The sequence below is a fragment of the Haliotis cracherodii genome, unplaced genomic scaffold (genome assembly GCF_022045235.1).
Source record: "Haliotis cracherodii isolate W230 unplaced genomic scaffold, xgHalCrac1.p SCAF_13, whole genome shotgun sequence".
Classification (NCBI taxonomy): domain Eukaryota; kingdom Metazoa; phylum Mollusca; class Gastropoda; order Lepetellida; family Haliotidae; genus Haliotis; species Haliotis cracherodii.
This window is the reverse complement of record NW_027266268.1, coordinates 32,343,147-32,357,716: the sequence shown is the minus strand read 5'-3', so window position 1 is coordinate 32,357,716 and position 14,570 is coordinate 32,343,147. Positions and strand designations below refer to the sequence as shown.

The window sequence follows — 14,570 nt, the reverse complement described above, 5'->3', positions numbered from 1 at the left end:
CATGGGCAAGCACACAAACATATTGGCATACACCGTATAAAATGAATCACGTGAAAAGCTGTCGACAGCAAATGTGTGACACCCCAAAACGAGTCGGATTATTCCAGATCTTCAGTAAAAAAGTGTTCATTTCACATATAGGTTTGAGTTTGAGTGTTAAGGTTGTTTTTATTATAGCACCAAATTTTTATAAAAGATAGCTACACGTTAAATCGCAAAGAAGATGAAGAACGAAGCGCGGTTTATTTCACGATAAAACATTGTTCTATCATGACGTCATTTCTGGAGATTCGAACATTCGCTCGTAATCTGATGACGTCGTAATTTGGATGACGTTAATTTTTAGAGGTAAGTGTCAAGTGAGTTGTTCCCCATAGATGTAGCTGGACACAGCAGATACACGCAATGGCCAAACGATCGTATCCAAAAGTGGAAGAGATATGACAATCGGTATTGGAAGAAACGGTGCAGATAATCTACGTGACAGTTGTGATAATACCAAACTTAACCCCCCTTGTACACAAAATGGAATTGTCCGACATTGCCGAGGTTTGACTGTATTCAGGGAGTCATCATTATTTTAAATATGGATTACTGTCTTTAAAGCTTGTACAATTTATTGACATCCTTCAAAAGGCTGTACAAAATGTTCATATCTCATATATGATTTAAACGTCTCGTGGTCGTTGTTTTATATTACAGTTTATTCTCCCTGCAGTGTTTTATTGTACGATAAATAACTCCCTCTCGTCGTTTATTTCTTAAATATGTCGAGTTCAAACGATATACATATTTTATAATGCACAGACAAATCGTCTTTACAAGTAAAATTCACTTAATAGATAAAGAAACTACCATCTCACTTTTGAATCCTGATCCAAAATCTAGCTTGGCTACATTTAAACAAAATGGTTAACTGTTTATAGTAAAACCTTGTTAACCTGAGGCTCCCATCAAATAAAACGTATAAAACATTGGAATAGAAACCTGACACACATCGACATTGGAGATGGGGGTACCATACATGTATTTCCAAACGGATAGACAGACAGACAGACAGACAGGCAGACAGGTATAATGAAGTGGTGACCACTATATTAACTGTTCCTGATCATGCGATCAATTACCGAATTCGACGTAATAAGCGCCCAGGGCGCTTTCAAAGTTAGAAATAGGGGGCTCTTATTAGAATATTATTTTGGTGAAAAAAAAACAGGTTTGAAAGATAAATTTTGTGGTTTAAGCTGACATCCTGAAATGTTTATATACGAGAGATACATTTTTCCAGAACTTAATTGCTCATAATTAAGGGTGCATATAACACACGAGTGCGTATTATACGCAAATAAATAAGTGTTGTGTACATTGATCAACCGGAAGGGGTGCTAATTGGGATTGTTCACAAGCAAATATATCAGCAAATATCGCCGTTGGCGCTTATTGGAGCGGGGCGCTCATTACGTCGAATACGGTAATTGATCGCATGATCAGGAACAGTTAATATAGTGGTCACCACTTCATTATACCTGTCTGCCTGTCTGTATGTCTGTCTATCCGTCTGTTTGGAAATACATGTAAGGTACCCCCATCTCCCATGTCGATGTGTGTCAGGTTTCTATTCCATTTATTTACTTTTTCACTGTTTCGTCTTTCATACCAACCCGTTTGTTAGGATTCCTTGGATGAAGGTTTGAAAGTAGCGTGACGAGCATGTAGAAAAGACGTAGTAGTTGTTGTGGTCAAGAACATGGGTCCTGCTGTACCCGCTGCCGGTCATGATGTACTCGTATGTAGAGTTACACGCGTTGTTGTATTCCCCGTCATGCCTGGCGCTGAGCCTGCGAAATACCAGGTTCGATTTACAAGATATATTCATCTCTCTTCATCATCCTATTTTTATCAATATTCTAGCACCATCCCATGCGTTTCACACACAGCACCAATGAAGGGATTTAACCCAAGAGATTTGTATGCTGAGAAATTGCTTTATTCACACAGTTAAGCGTCCGTGAAGATCCGGGGTAGAATAGGTCTTCAGCAACCCTTACTTGCCCTAAAAGGTGACAATGCTTGTCGTAAGAGGCGATTAACGGGATCGGGTGGTCAGGCTCGCTGACTTGGTTGAAGCATGCCATCGATCCCCATTGTGTCCCGATGCTCATGACATCAATCATTGGATTGTCTCGATTATTTAGACAGAGTGCGACGTAAAACAACAAACTAACCATCCAACTTGAGAATAGGCTAACATGAATAGCAACAGATGTCCAGTACATGTGTCTTTTCCGGGTTTTGCATGTCGTGTCCGATGTATATATTAGTAATCTAGCATAGATTCGAAATCACCGGCGACCAATAAATATGAACTATTAAAAAAACCATGGTAAACTATACATTAAAAACACTTACGCATGTCCGACTTCGTGTGTTGTGACGAGCATGTCGTCAACCAGGTTGTCAGTGTATTCCACAGCTGACACACTGTAATTTGGTGCTTCACATATTGTTCCTACATATGCATATCCTGTGACAAAACGACGATGGAAACTGAGCATGAAACACATTAACATATAGCAGGAAAGCGTATGTTTTTAAACCTTCTTTAGAAATATTCCAGGAATATCACAACGGGTGTCCCTAGAAATGGGCTTCAAACCCCGTCTTCAGCGTGATGAGCGAACGCTTCAACCACCAGGTTACCCAACCACCTCATGTATCAAGAAATACCTGCTGTTGCCATTTGCATTGCTTACCGTATAAAGGTAGACTCAATTATGAAGGTTACAGTGATTATATGCATTTAGGATGATGCGAAATATGTGGATATCCGGATGTATTGTTTTCTACCTGAATACACAAAACGCACAGTAGCTGGATGTTCTGGGAAGAACAGATGAACATGAAAATGACAATACCTTTAACATTGGGTAAAGAACAACACATATCTTAAGATGATCCTTAGCCATCTTTAGATGATTCATATCTCAATTAAACAGAAGTATATTAGTTTTCCTGAAGAAAATCCAGAGGCTATAAGAGTAATGTCTTTCTAAACACGAATAATTATAATATAATATGACCACAATTAGTTTTCCTTTTGAGTACACATCAAGGTATCCCCGAACCAAGTGTTACCAAAGGCATGTATACATTGCTAAAATATTTAGATTCTCAATCTAAAATCAAAAAGAAAATATACTACGACTCACCAAGCAGGTTTCTCGTTTGTCCGGTTTTCGCCACAATGAACAGATCGTTCCTAAAACGAATTGGTAACATGACATGATCTTTGAGCACCGACAGAGATTTAGCAGGACAGAGTATCATCATATTAATGATAGCCCTGGATTCTTTAATTGATAGAGTTAATTACGTTTAAGCATAATTTCAGTCATATATCCACGTGTTAGATTTATGTTTGATGTTCTAAAGCGTCAGTAGCCAAATTGCCTTGTGTCGTTTTTTCTTCGATTCATTGAAAATATTTTGTTTCCGATACTGACTTTTAGCTCATGTTTTGTTGTGAACCATGAATAAGCTGCCGCGAGAAGACTCCTGGACATCTTGAGCCTGATACCATGTCAGTATTTAAAATGTTTTAAAGCTGAATTTTGAACCGATGTCGAGTGTTCCTTCCTATAAAGTGTTCATTACATGGCTGTAAATGGCTCTACCCTTGACCCGATGTGAGGGTCTCAGACGTGAACATATTACCACAATACCGGAAACATAATCAGGGCGAATTTGGGAATCCAGCCTACGATAATCTGATGTAAGTGGTAACATTTGTAAATGCAGAAATAACGAGATGTGTACCCACAACATTGGGGGAAAAAAGGTAGTGGGATAGAAAGAAAAAGGGTTGTTTAAAGATATCAAGAAAAGCCGATCTAGAACGGACAGAGTGAGCGAGTTCAAATTCAACCCTGCATCACCAGTGCTTCAGACAAAAAGCAAAGAGAACTAATGAATGAAAACAAACACAAGTACAACACGGGCAACTAATACAGAGATAACACAACAGGGAATAAGATGGTCAGGGAAATGTGTGAATTTAATATTCTTTAAATATACTTTAAGCTGATTGTGACAACTCACGCTGTGAACACAATAATGTGGTCATTGTCAGGGAATCCTGGTGTGTCAGCCTTCCATTGCCTTGTGCCACTGAGAAGTTTATCACCATCTATCTTCGTTTCATTAACGACAGCACTTTGGAACGGTCGTGGTAACTGCACATCCTAAAATGGTATATGGAGTAAAATGATACATACAAAATAATGATGCATGGAGTACCATGATACATACATAATAATGATACATGAAGTACAACCATACATACAAAATAATGATACACGGAGTACAATGATACATACATAATAATGATAAACGGAGTACAATGATACATACATAATAATGATACATGGAGTACCATGATACATACATAATAATGATACATGGAGTACTATGATACATACATAATAATGATACACGGAGTACCATGATACATACATCATAATGATACATGGAGTACCATGATACATACATAATAATGATACATGGAGTACCATGATACATACATAATAATGATACACGGAGTACCATGATACATACATAATGATACATGGAGTACCATGATACATACATAATAATGATACATGGCGTACCATGATACATACATAATAATGATACACGGAGTACAATGATACATACATAATAATGATACATGGAGTACCATGATACATACAAAATAATGATACATGGAGTACCATGATACATACATAATAATGATACACGGAGTACATGTACCATGATACATACATATTAATGATACACAGAGTACCATGATACATACATACTTATGATACATGGAGTACCTAGAGACATACATGTATAACAAAACGATACATAGTGGAAGGTTACATGTCTTAAATTAGTGATTGAAGTTGTTTATATCCAACAGAAATCCTAGGCTCACATATTGGAGTGAATCAGATTGTTTAATTATTAATGATAATATCAATATTGTCTTATCATAACCATGTTTTTGGAAATTTAGTAATCCTGTGTTTGTTGTTATTGTGCTTTTGAAAATGGTTTATCTAGCTACTTTCTTTGGGGTAAATCTACCGTCATAGCTAAGCTGAATTGTGTTTGGTACATATGAACTGTGATGATAGGTGATGTCAACATAATACCTTCACACAAGGTAAACTTAGTGTCACCTACACAGTGACGCTATCAGATATCACCATCAATACAGCGTAAATTTAAAAAGTTGTTACTTATAATATAACACGCCAGTGTTTGTTTACCTAACACCCCTGGAGGCAAACATCTTACCTCAATGATATATCCTACCAGGTTTATGTTGTACAGAGGGGACGCCTTCTTATAACGGAGATCTACCTGTTATGGAAAGGGAAATAGTATGTTAAGGTTACTTAACTCTACAGGAAAAATGATAATATTATCATGACAACATCTAAACTCGTCAATTTCTATCCAAACTAACCCATATTATCACGTAAGCAATCTATGCTAAACTGTTTAATTTACCTAATGATTTCTTGAATTGACAAAATATAAAGTAGACACAATTTATGGATAACAGCTTCTTTAATACTGTAAAGGCGATGTTCGGTATAGATCCTTATACCGTTGTGAAGCAAGACTGACAACAACCATTTGCTCGCCAACAGTATAAGGATCTATACCGAAACGTCGACTTTACAGTATTCAAGAAGTTGTTACTAGTAGAAACCTCACCCCGTTTACAAGATGTGCAAAGTGTCTTTTGATGCCTTGTTTTGTCTCCTGGTGCTTTAAGGCTTCGGACAGCTGGGTTGCTCTGGAATACCATCTGTCACATACAACGGAATCAACTACCAGAAAATGCGTTGACAAGATAAAATCTCCCATGTTACACAATACAAAGTATTTATTTGCAGGGATTGAATGGCAAATGTATTTATTATGTCAGAGATATTAATATCTTGCTAGGTAAGACACATTGCAGTATGAGATTATTGATTGGTTTAACTGTTGTGAGGTAAAAGACAAGTACCTTTCATAAACAGAGAACGCTATCACCGTAATAACGTCCACGTAGATTGGCTCCTGAATCTGGCGCTTCTTCCTCAAGGATTCTGATGCCATCATCTCACTGTCACTTCCTGACTGACCGTTCTCGCCATCATCTGAATAAAATACACAAATGTCCATGTGACATTTACTCATGTGATTTGTAACCTCTACGTTAACCATTTCTCATTTCTGTATCTTGATAATGTGCAAAACAACTTACTATCGGTTATCAGGCCAAAATATTATTGATTGTTTAGAACCAGTCTTGCATTCGCGTATCTCTACAGATATAACCTTGAAAAAACCTGCATCTCTACAGATATAACCTTGAAAAACGCCCCTCTCCATTCTCTTTACTTGGTCGTGTCATAGTCGACACTACCATGTGATAATGTCAGATAACTTTACTGTCATAACGGACCGACCATTAAATATTTGGGTGCAGCCGGGATGTTTGTGTGACAAAACATACAATATTCTGAAAGGAAGAGCGAAAGAAATCTTTTTTAGAACATCCAACGGATGATTTATTTGTTTCCGTTAAACCGACGAACACCTTACCATCATTATCTATTGGTGGAATGTGTACTGGGGAAGAAGTAAGTGTGTATTTGATATCACTGGAAGCTGATTCTGTTCCTGTCGGCTTCAGCTCATACATACTTGGTCCATTGAGCAAGAGAAACCCTTCCTGGTGTATAAACAACAATTGTAATTTGCATCTGTTTCATTATTTGCGTGTTGAATTACATTTCATAGACTCAAAATATATATATGTTAAAACTATTTTTATGACCTTACAATACAGCTACTTTGGTGAACTTTCAAAAGATAAAACAATCTGTGGCTCGCACAATAATTCTAATCCTTGTGTTCGAAATGTCCGCCTCAATCGCGAATGATATATGTGAACGAATTGTAGCACATGTAAACGAAATGCATTTTATATGAGGCGTCACGTTCATGAAGACATAAACCTGTGCTACTTTAAAGGTATTATTTAAATTGATAGCGAACTCCTTCTGGAGACATTTCCTTCTGGTTTCCATCTAAAAGGAACTTGATGTATAGAACTATCTGTACAACCGACACAGGCGTTGTTCTGTTGATTTTAATTGATTATGGGCGCATCAAACAGATTATATCAATTGCCATTCAACATTTTCATATTAGTTTGAAAAGTGGTGACACATACAAATGCATAATACGGTTGGTTCTCCTCCTTAATAATGCAGGTAACCTCGATGTTAGCCATGTGAATCACATCCTGGTATTCGGCTGCTCCCTGAAAAAAAATTAAAAGGTATGTGGTAATAATTACAACAGGAAATGACATTCTTTATGAATAGGAGAGTGTCGTTTTTGAATTGTGCTAATGCCTATCTAACCCTTAAGCATATCAGGTTAATATGAGCTTTATGACATAAATTTTCCAAAGTTAGCAAGTGACGTATTTGCAGATATAGGTGCGACTCTTCTTTCTTTGCTTTTTGAAACGCCGGTGTGTATCACGGACGGTTGTTTCCTTGAAGATTAAATATTCTTGTGCTAATAAACAAGACAGAAATAAACATGGTTAATATTGTAAAACATTTTTTGTTTTATTTTGTTTGCTGTTTAACGCCGGACTCAATATTTCAGCCATATTTCAGTGTTTTTTAAATATTCTCGTCTGGACAAGACAATCCAATGATAGACATTAAGAACATCGAGATACGCAATTGCTTTGTTTGTTTGCTTGTTGTTCAACGCCCCACCCAGCACTATTCCAGATATATGACGGCGGTTTGTAAATAATCGAGTCTGGACCAGACAATCCAGTGATTGGCATCACGAGGATCGATCCACGCAATTGGAATACCATGACCTGCATCAACCAAGTCAGCAAGCCTGACCACCAGATCCCGTTAGTCGCCTCTTACAACAAGCAAGGTCGCCTTTTACAGCAAGAATGATTCCCGAAGACCCATTCTACCGCGGATCTTCACGCATCAAATGTTTTTGAGAAGGGTAAAGTAAATTTCTATATTTCTAAAATAAAAGTGAAAAATGATTTTATCAATTTTGAAAATGAAATATGCAAATGATATTTTGACAATTGAATACACACCCCACCCTTTAGATAATGTAAAAATACATTTTGACTTGGTTAAATGTCAAGAATGATTATTGCATCGATAAAAGTCTCACAAACAGTTCTGGGTTAGTTTCTTGTATTTTCTACACCCGTACATGCCCTTTTGCTAATATGCGTAAACGATCTCTGTAAAAATTGATATCATGAATATTTACCATACTACATACGTTCTCATCTTATCTACATTATAACAACTCTTGCAACAAATACTGAGTTATGACAGCATTATTACCTCCAGCTCCAACACTGTATCTCTGACGATGATTGGGTTCCCCTTCTCATCCTGTCTAGATACATATACAGGGGTTGTTTTCTTCACCGACGTGCTGGTCTCCAACTGAAGAGTGACGGAGTCATTGTGTGTCCTTACACTCACTGTGAACTCCCTGGGGAGAGTACAGTCTCTCAACCCTTGATTTGGCTTTAGAATGTCAACGATAGCTCCTATACCTAGAAGGAAGAACGATATATGTCAGATATTTCATTCCAAATGAAGGTTGTATTCTCAAATATAATTCTACACAGATAATTCCAGCTTGGTAAGTGGTCTAATGAAGTATGTGGTATAAGAGCACTTTGGAAATAGAAAAAAATGCTATCACAACAATGCAACCACTGAAGTGTTAAATACTATCAATAATAATCCAAAATTAACGCAGTAAAATAAACATATTCATGTATACCATTTCAAAAGTTATATTTAATGCATGTTACCTGTCATCTTCCAAGCTAAAACAACAAGTTAATTAAGTTTATCCGCTAAGTACAAGATATAATACCAGGATAAATTCATTTATTAGCGGCATGAAATATTGATGGGTTACCTCCCTTTGGTAACGTTGACTATATATACAGAATCAAGTCGCGTTTTTGTCTCTTCTTGCCGATGTTGTCACAACACTAAGTGCAGTTAAATTTAACAAACGTCTCGCCAATCAACAGTATGCCACGAGGCAAGAAGCTACAGAAAAGAAAGGCGAAGGAAGACGGCCGAAAGCGTCAATGAGATGATGATGGATGGATAATGATCAGATGCACCGATAGTGCAGGTGCAGAAGACATGGTATTTGGGATATATTTCAACGGAAGATGGGTTTCAGAAAAGTGGCCAAAGGAATGGATTGAAGCTGGTTTCCTTTCTGACATCACATTTTTAGAACTATTTCCAATAATCATTGCAGTAAACCTGCAAGGTCATCACCTCCAACACAAGAAGGTTGTTTTCAACACTGACAATCAAGCTGTTGTGACCATTTTGAACAAATTATCTGCAAAGTCATCGCGGGTTATGGTACTCGTAAGAAATTAGTTCTCAGCTGTTTGGAAGTTAATCTTATGGTAAGAGGCAAATACATCCCAGGTAAGCTCAACACAATAGCAGACGCGTTGTCTCGATCTGAATTTCAGAGGTTTCGTCAATTGGCACCAGGTGCGGACTCAGACTCAACACAGATACCAACTTCAATTTGGAATCTTATACTGAAGCTGAAAGGCTACTAGACCATTCGATCGCAGAGAATACTAGGAAAGCATTTAAATCTGCAGTAAATCAATTTGAGATGTTCAGATCACAAGTAGGTATTCCAGTCACATGGCCAGCCCCCTTACAGCATTTAGTAAGATATTCAGGTTACTTGTCACTAAAACAGGCATCGCCAGCTACAGCTGCAAAACATTTGTCAGGATTGGGCAGACAACATAAATTACTTGGCTTTCCTGACCCAACTGATGAAAAAGAGAAAATGAGAAAAATGCTGAAAGGTATGAGGATCATGTCTTCCATGGATGATAGCAGGGCCCCAATTTCCCTTTGTTTGCTTGAGAAACTTATGCACGGTTTGCAGCATGTCTGCTCATCACGCTATGAAGCATGCTTGTTCAAGGCCATGTTCTCGCTTACATTTTATGGATTTCTCTGGGTAGGTGAGGTCACACCATCTGGATCAAAACATGAGAGCAGATAACTGTTTGGTGATGTGACAGTCCTAGATGACGATATTACTCTAAAAATACGATTTTCTTAAACTGATCAGACTGGTCATGGCCCAACTCTGCAAATAGCCAAACATAGCACTCCGTCGTGTGGTGTTTACAATTTGAGGTCATACTTGTCAACTCAACCGAAGCCATCACCTCCTCAACTGTTTCTTCACTACAGCACTAGTCCAGTGACTCAGTTTCAATTCAGGGCTGTACACGCTAAGGCTCTTAGATTTATTGGCTGCTGTACATCATAATACAAATCACAGTCATTTCGCATTGGTGCAGCCACAACTGCTGCCATTCAAGGCATCCCAGAGCAAACAATCCTGGAGTGGGGCCGGTGGAAGTCAAATGCCTTTAAATCATATATTAGAATTAACTTGGCTTAATTCAGTATCTTCGTCATCAAATTCTTTATATGTTTACAGAAATTTGGATAGTCGGCTCATCGATTGTGTACTGGGCTCACAGAAGGGCAGTTGGACGACCAATAGGTTTACATCTGTCTTTGGAAAAACCTGGCGAAGGGATAACTTGGCTTGGGTAAAGGGGGATGAAGTGGCAACAACTAATCCCATATCTCAGACGAAAGATCCAGAGGTTGCCACCCCCCAAAATACTTGTTATACAGTTGGGGTCCAATGACCTTGTCGATAGAAGTGGTAAACAGTTATGCTCTGTTATAGAGGTGAATATTCAAGCTATCACTAAACTTATGCCCCAAACCAAGTTAATGTGGTCAGAGATGCTTCCTAGACTACACTGGCGTGGGGCAAAGAATAATGCTGCTATTGAGCATAAGAGCAAAAGGGTCAATTGGTTTGCCGCTGTGGCTGTTTGTAGCAGAGCGGGTATTATGGTTAAACATGACATAACAGGTCAAATATCTGGCATGTACCGTGACCCGGTGTATGATAGGATCCACCTCTCTGATTTGGGTAATGACATTTATTTAACAATTTTGCAAGACAGCATTGAAAATGCTTTGAATACCATTCATATGTTGGCTCTCTAGCTTATTAATCCCCAAAATCTGGTGGCTTGCTGGCAATGGTACATTTGGTGGGACATTCTTGCATAGACAAGAAGTGGTGGAGGGGAATCTGGGGGCAAAATGCTTTTAGCTTGTTGTTATTGCATTGAGTATGCTTCCCTTCGCTAATAGCAGGCTATGTGATACCCTACCTGTTAACTACTCTCGGTATCACCAGTCAGTGTGACACTCCACCTGGTAATGCTTTGATTTGTATGTTCGTACACTGCTTGTGTAATAGGTTTTTGCTGCAGTGCTTAAGGAGGCGCTATCGATGTGAATGTTGATATCCTCTTAGGTGTGTGCTTCCTGTGCTTTGCTTGGGCTGCCCAGGTACCTTCGGGTAGGCACCCACTATAGGTTTTAGGTTCCTAGGCTCCCAGCTACTGTCCAATTTGAAATATACTGCGCCCATTTATTCCCACCAAACTGTTGTTTTTGTTTTACTTTCTGATAGTTAGCATAATAACCCTGAAATCTAATCGTAAAAGAATTCAGTGTGAAACCAAGAAATGTTATAAATTAACTAGGTGTCTAATCAATGGAAATTATTGCAAAGTATTGCAATGGCACTTTACAATATAGTGGCAGTACAACATTCAATGGCAGTTCAATTACAATGGAAGCATGACACATAATAGTGACAATAATATTCACCTAGCAATAACAATGGTCAAGCAATAACAATGGTCAATGAGGCCTAGGCTCTATGTCCAGGGTCAAAACGTCATCGTTACACAGCCGCTGGTCGTGATGTAATGTGAAATGCGTGAGGCATCGGCTTGCCGCTTTGTATGTAGTCTAAATATGTTCTAGAAGGTTCTATACAGTGCTGGACTAGTCTAGCTGTTCCAGAAGATTCTATATTACACTTGACTCCAAAGGACATCCAAATAGAGTAACTTCCACACCACTGATATCGCTAGAAAGTACTGCATTCCTAACAACTACTTGTTGTCAAAACACTATGCTATCAACTTCCACTGAATCTCCACAGAAACAATGAAATACAATTACAACAGATTCAACACTTAATGACACTGCCCCATAACACTCTCCCCTTTCAGGGAAAGAAGGTTTGAACATAGCGATAACTTTCTTTGCTAAATAAAGTGCAAAAACATTGGACATGATAATTATAATATTTTACAAAAATGCAAAATCATGTTTGCAGTCAAAACTGATCACATTCTGCCAACTGCACCAGCAATAATGTTGTCTTTGCATTTAAAATCCTTAATGTCTAATGAAGACCCTGCAAAGACACGCTCCAGTGCATCAGGCGACTTACTGTCAGACTGAAATCTTTTTCAAAATCCTTCTGAGTTTCAAGACAGTAAGTCCTTGTTATATTCTTAAGAGTCTCTCAGAAGCTTTGTGAAATTCAGTATTATATGATCTAGACTTAACCTGAATTTGGCTTACTGCTGCTGGAAAATACATGACATGAAATTAAAGCCATGATTTGACTGAATAATCCTGGACAAACAAACCTCAGTGAAGACCTTTACCAAAGCCTTGAACAATAACCTAAGCCATAATTCTCCGTAAAGGAATAGCCTCTGGAAACCTTGTGGAAGCACACATGATAGTAAGCATGTAATTATTCTCCTCTGACCTAGGTTTAGGCAACGAACCAACACAATCAATAATGACAATTCTGAAACGTTCTTCAAAGGCCGGTATGAGTTTCAAAGGTGCGTTTGGGATTTTCGGATTAGGTTTGCCAACTTTTTTACATAAATGGCATGTTCAACCACATCATGCTGCAAATTAGGTCAAAACAAATGGGATAAAATTTTGTTCACATCCCAATGACCTGTCAAACGAGTTTCATGTGTCTAACACAAAACATGGTTTTTTATATGAATTTGGATGAACAATTTGAGGAAAAGGTTTCCATTTATTATTAGCAGGAACATCTGGCGGATTTCATTTCCTCATCAAAACTCATTTTTTGAATGATAGCTAGCTGACACAAACCAATTACCAACAAAAGGTAACTACTCATCTCACTACTGGTCTACAAAAAGCTAACTCCTCTTTATCCGAACCTCGCAAGGCTGTGATCTGTTATTTACAAAAGCATTACGGGAAGAAGCCAGCTTTTTACCTTCGGAATTAATATACCCTGACTTACGACAATATCTACATGTAGGCTCAGGCGAAAATCTAAAAGTATTTTTAAAACGAACTGGAGTAGATTTATCAATAACTATACACAGTGACCCGGGCATGTTCTTGGACCATACAGAATCAACCTGGTGCAAGTTCCAGGCCACAAGAGTAACGCCACATCAGCAATCTTTCATCTATTCGCGTCGAGAAAATGTATAATCTGACCATATGTGAAGTCACAAGACTAAAAGCGCGTGGCTGTATGTCATGAATATTTGGCAAATGTAAAATGATTCACAGAAACATTAACTTTACTTTACGCCCATCACATATGGACATTAACAATATTTACAATAGATGAAGTTATGTTCTTTGTAAATACGTCACATGTACTTAACGCTGAATGACATCTGAAGTTGAGAGGTATGAGGAGTACTTTACTTTTGCCCTGATGTATAATCGTGGAGTCAGTCTACTGATAATATTAAATGTAGTCAACCGATGCGAATATTAATCACACTTTGCAAAATCCAACATATAATAAACGCAGTTTGCTGTTGATAAAACATTCACATCAACAGGAACACTTATGTGAAATGTAATACAATGAAGTCATGAAATAACATGTACATTCTGTAACTTATAAAATGTAAATGTTGATTATCCGCCGAAGAAGAATCCATTGGGCGTAAAGGACAATATACAAAATTATAATAATGGACCACTAGAAATAAGTGATGATCCCTGGAATTCGCGAAAGGGGTGAGCATGACCTGCTCGATCGGGAGCACCTGTCATTCACACAATTTTCATAAAAATAGTAAGTATTTATTGCCTGACGCCGAAAAACAGTTCTCTTGCCATGCGACGGCTACCTATGAAGATCCGGGGTAGAATAGGTCCTCAGCAACCCATGCTTGTTGTAAAAAGCGACTTTGCTTGTCATAAGAGGCAACTAATGGGATCGGGTGGTCAGGCCCGCTGACTTGGTTGATGCATGTCATCGATCCCATTTACGTGGATCGATGTCCATGCTATTAATCACTGGATTGTCTGGTCCAGACTCGATTATTTACAGACCGCCATCATACAGCTGGAATATTGCTGAGTGCGGCATTAAACAACAAACTAACCAACCATGCGACGGTGGCCTGTAAACAAACGAGACACTTCATCATGACATTGTATTCAACAAGGACAAAGTGTAGGTAG

The 14,570-nt window shown here is 38.1% G+C and overlaps 1 protein-coding gene across 1 annotated transcript in view; it reads right to left on the bottom strand.

Moving 5' to 3' along the window:
- The window catches only part of LOC139459865 (uncharacterized), a 28,249-nt gene that overhangs the window by 12,465 nt on the left and 1,214 nt on the right, over positions 1-14,570 (bottom strand). Inside the window, exons 2-11 of the mRNA XM_071241573.1 lie at positions 8,457-8,674; positions 7,283-7,372; positions 6,649-6,778; positions 6,068-6,200; positions 5,770-5,863; positions 5,344-5,409; positions 4,099-4,241; positions 3,210-3,259; positions 2,410-2,524; positions 1,662-1,838 (exon numbers count right to left, since the gene is read on the bottom strand). Coding sequence (XP_071097674.1) covers positions 1,662-1,838; positions 2,410-2,524; positions 3,210-3,259; positions 4,099-4,241; positions 5,344-5,409; positions 5,770-5,863; positions 6,068-6,200; positions 6,649-6,778; positions 7,283-7,372; positions 8,457-8,674 — 1,216 coding nt within the window. The remainder of the gene's footprint in view (positions 1-1,661; positions 1,839-2,409; positions 2,525-3,209; positions 3,260-4,098; positions 4,242-5,343; positions 5,410-5,769; positions 5,864-6,067; positions 6,201-6,648; positions 6,779-7,282; positions 7,373-8,456; positions 8,675-14,570) is intronic.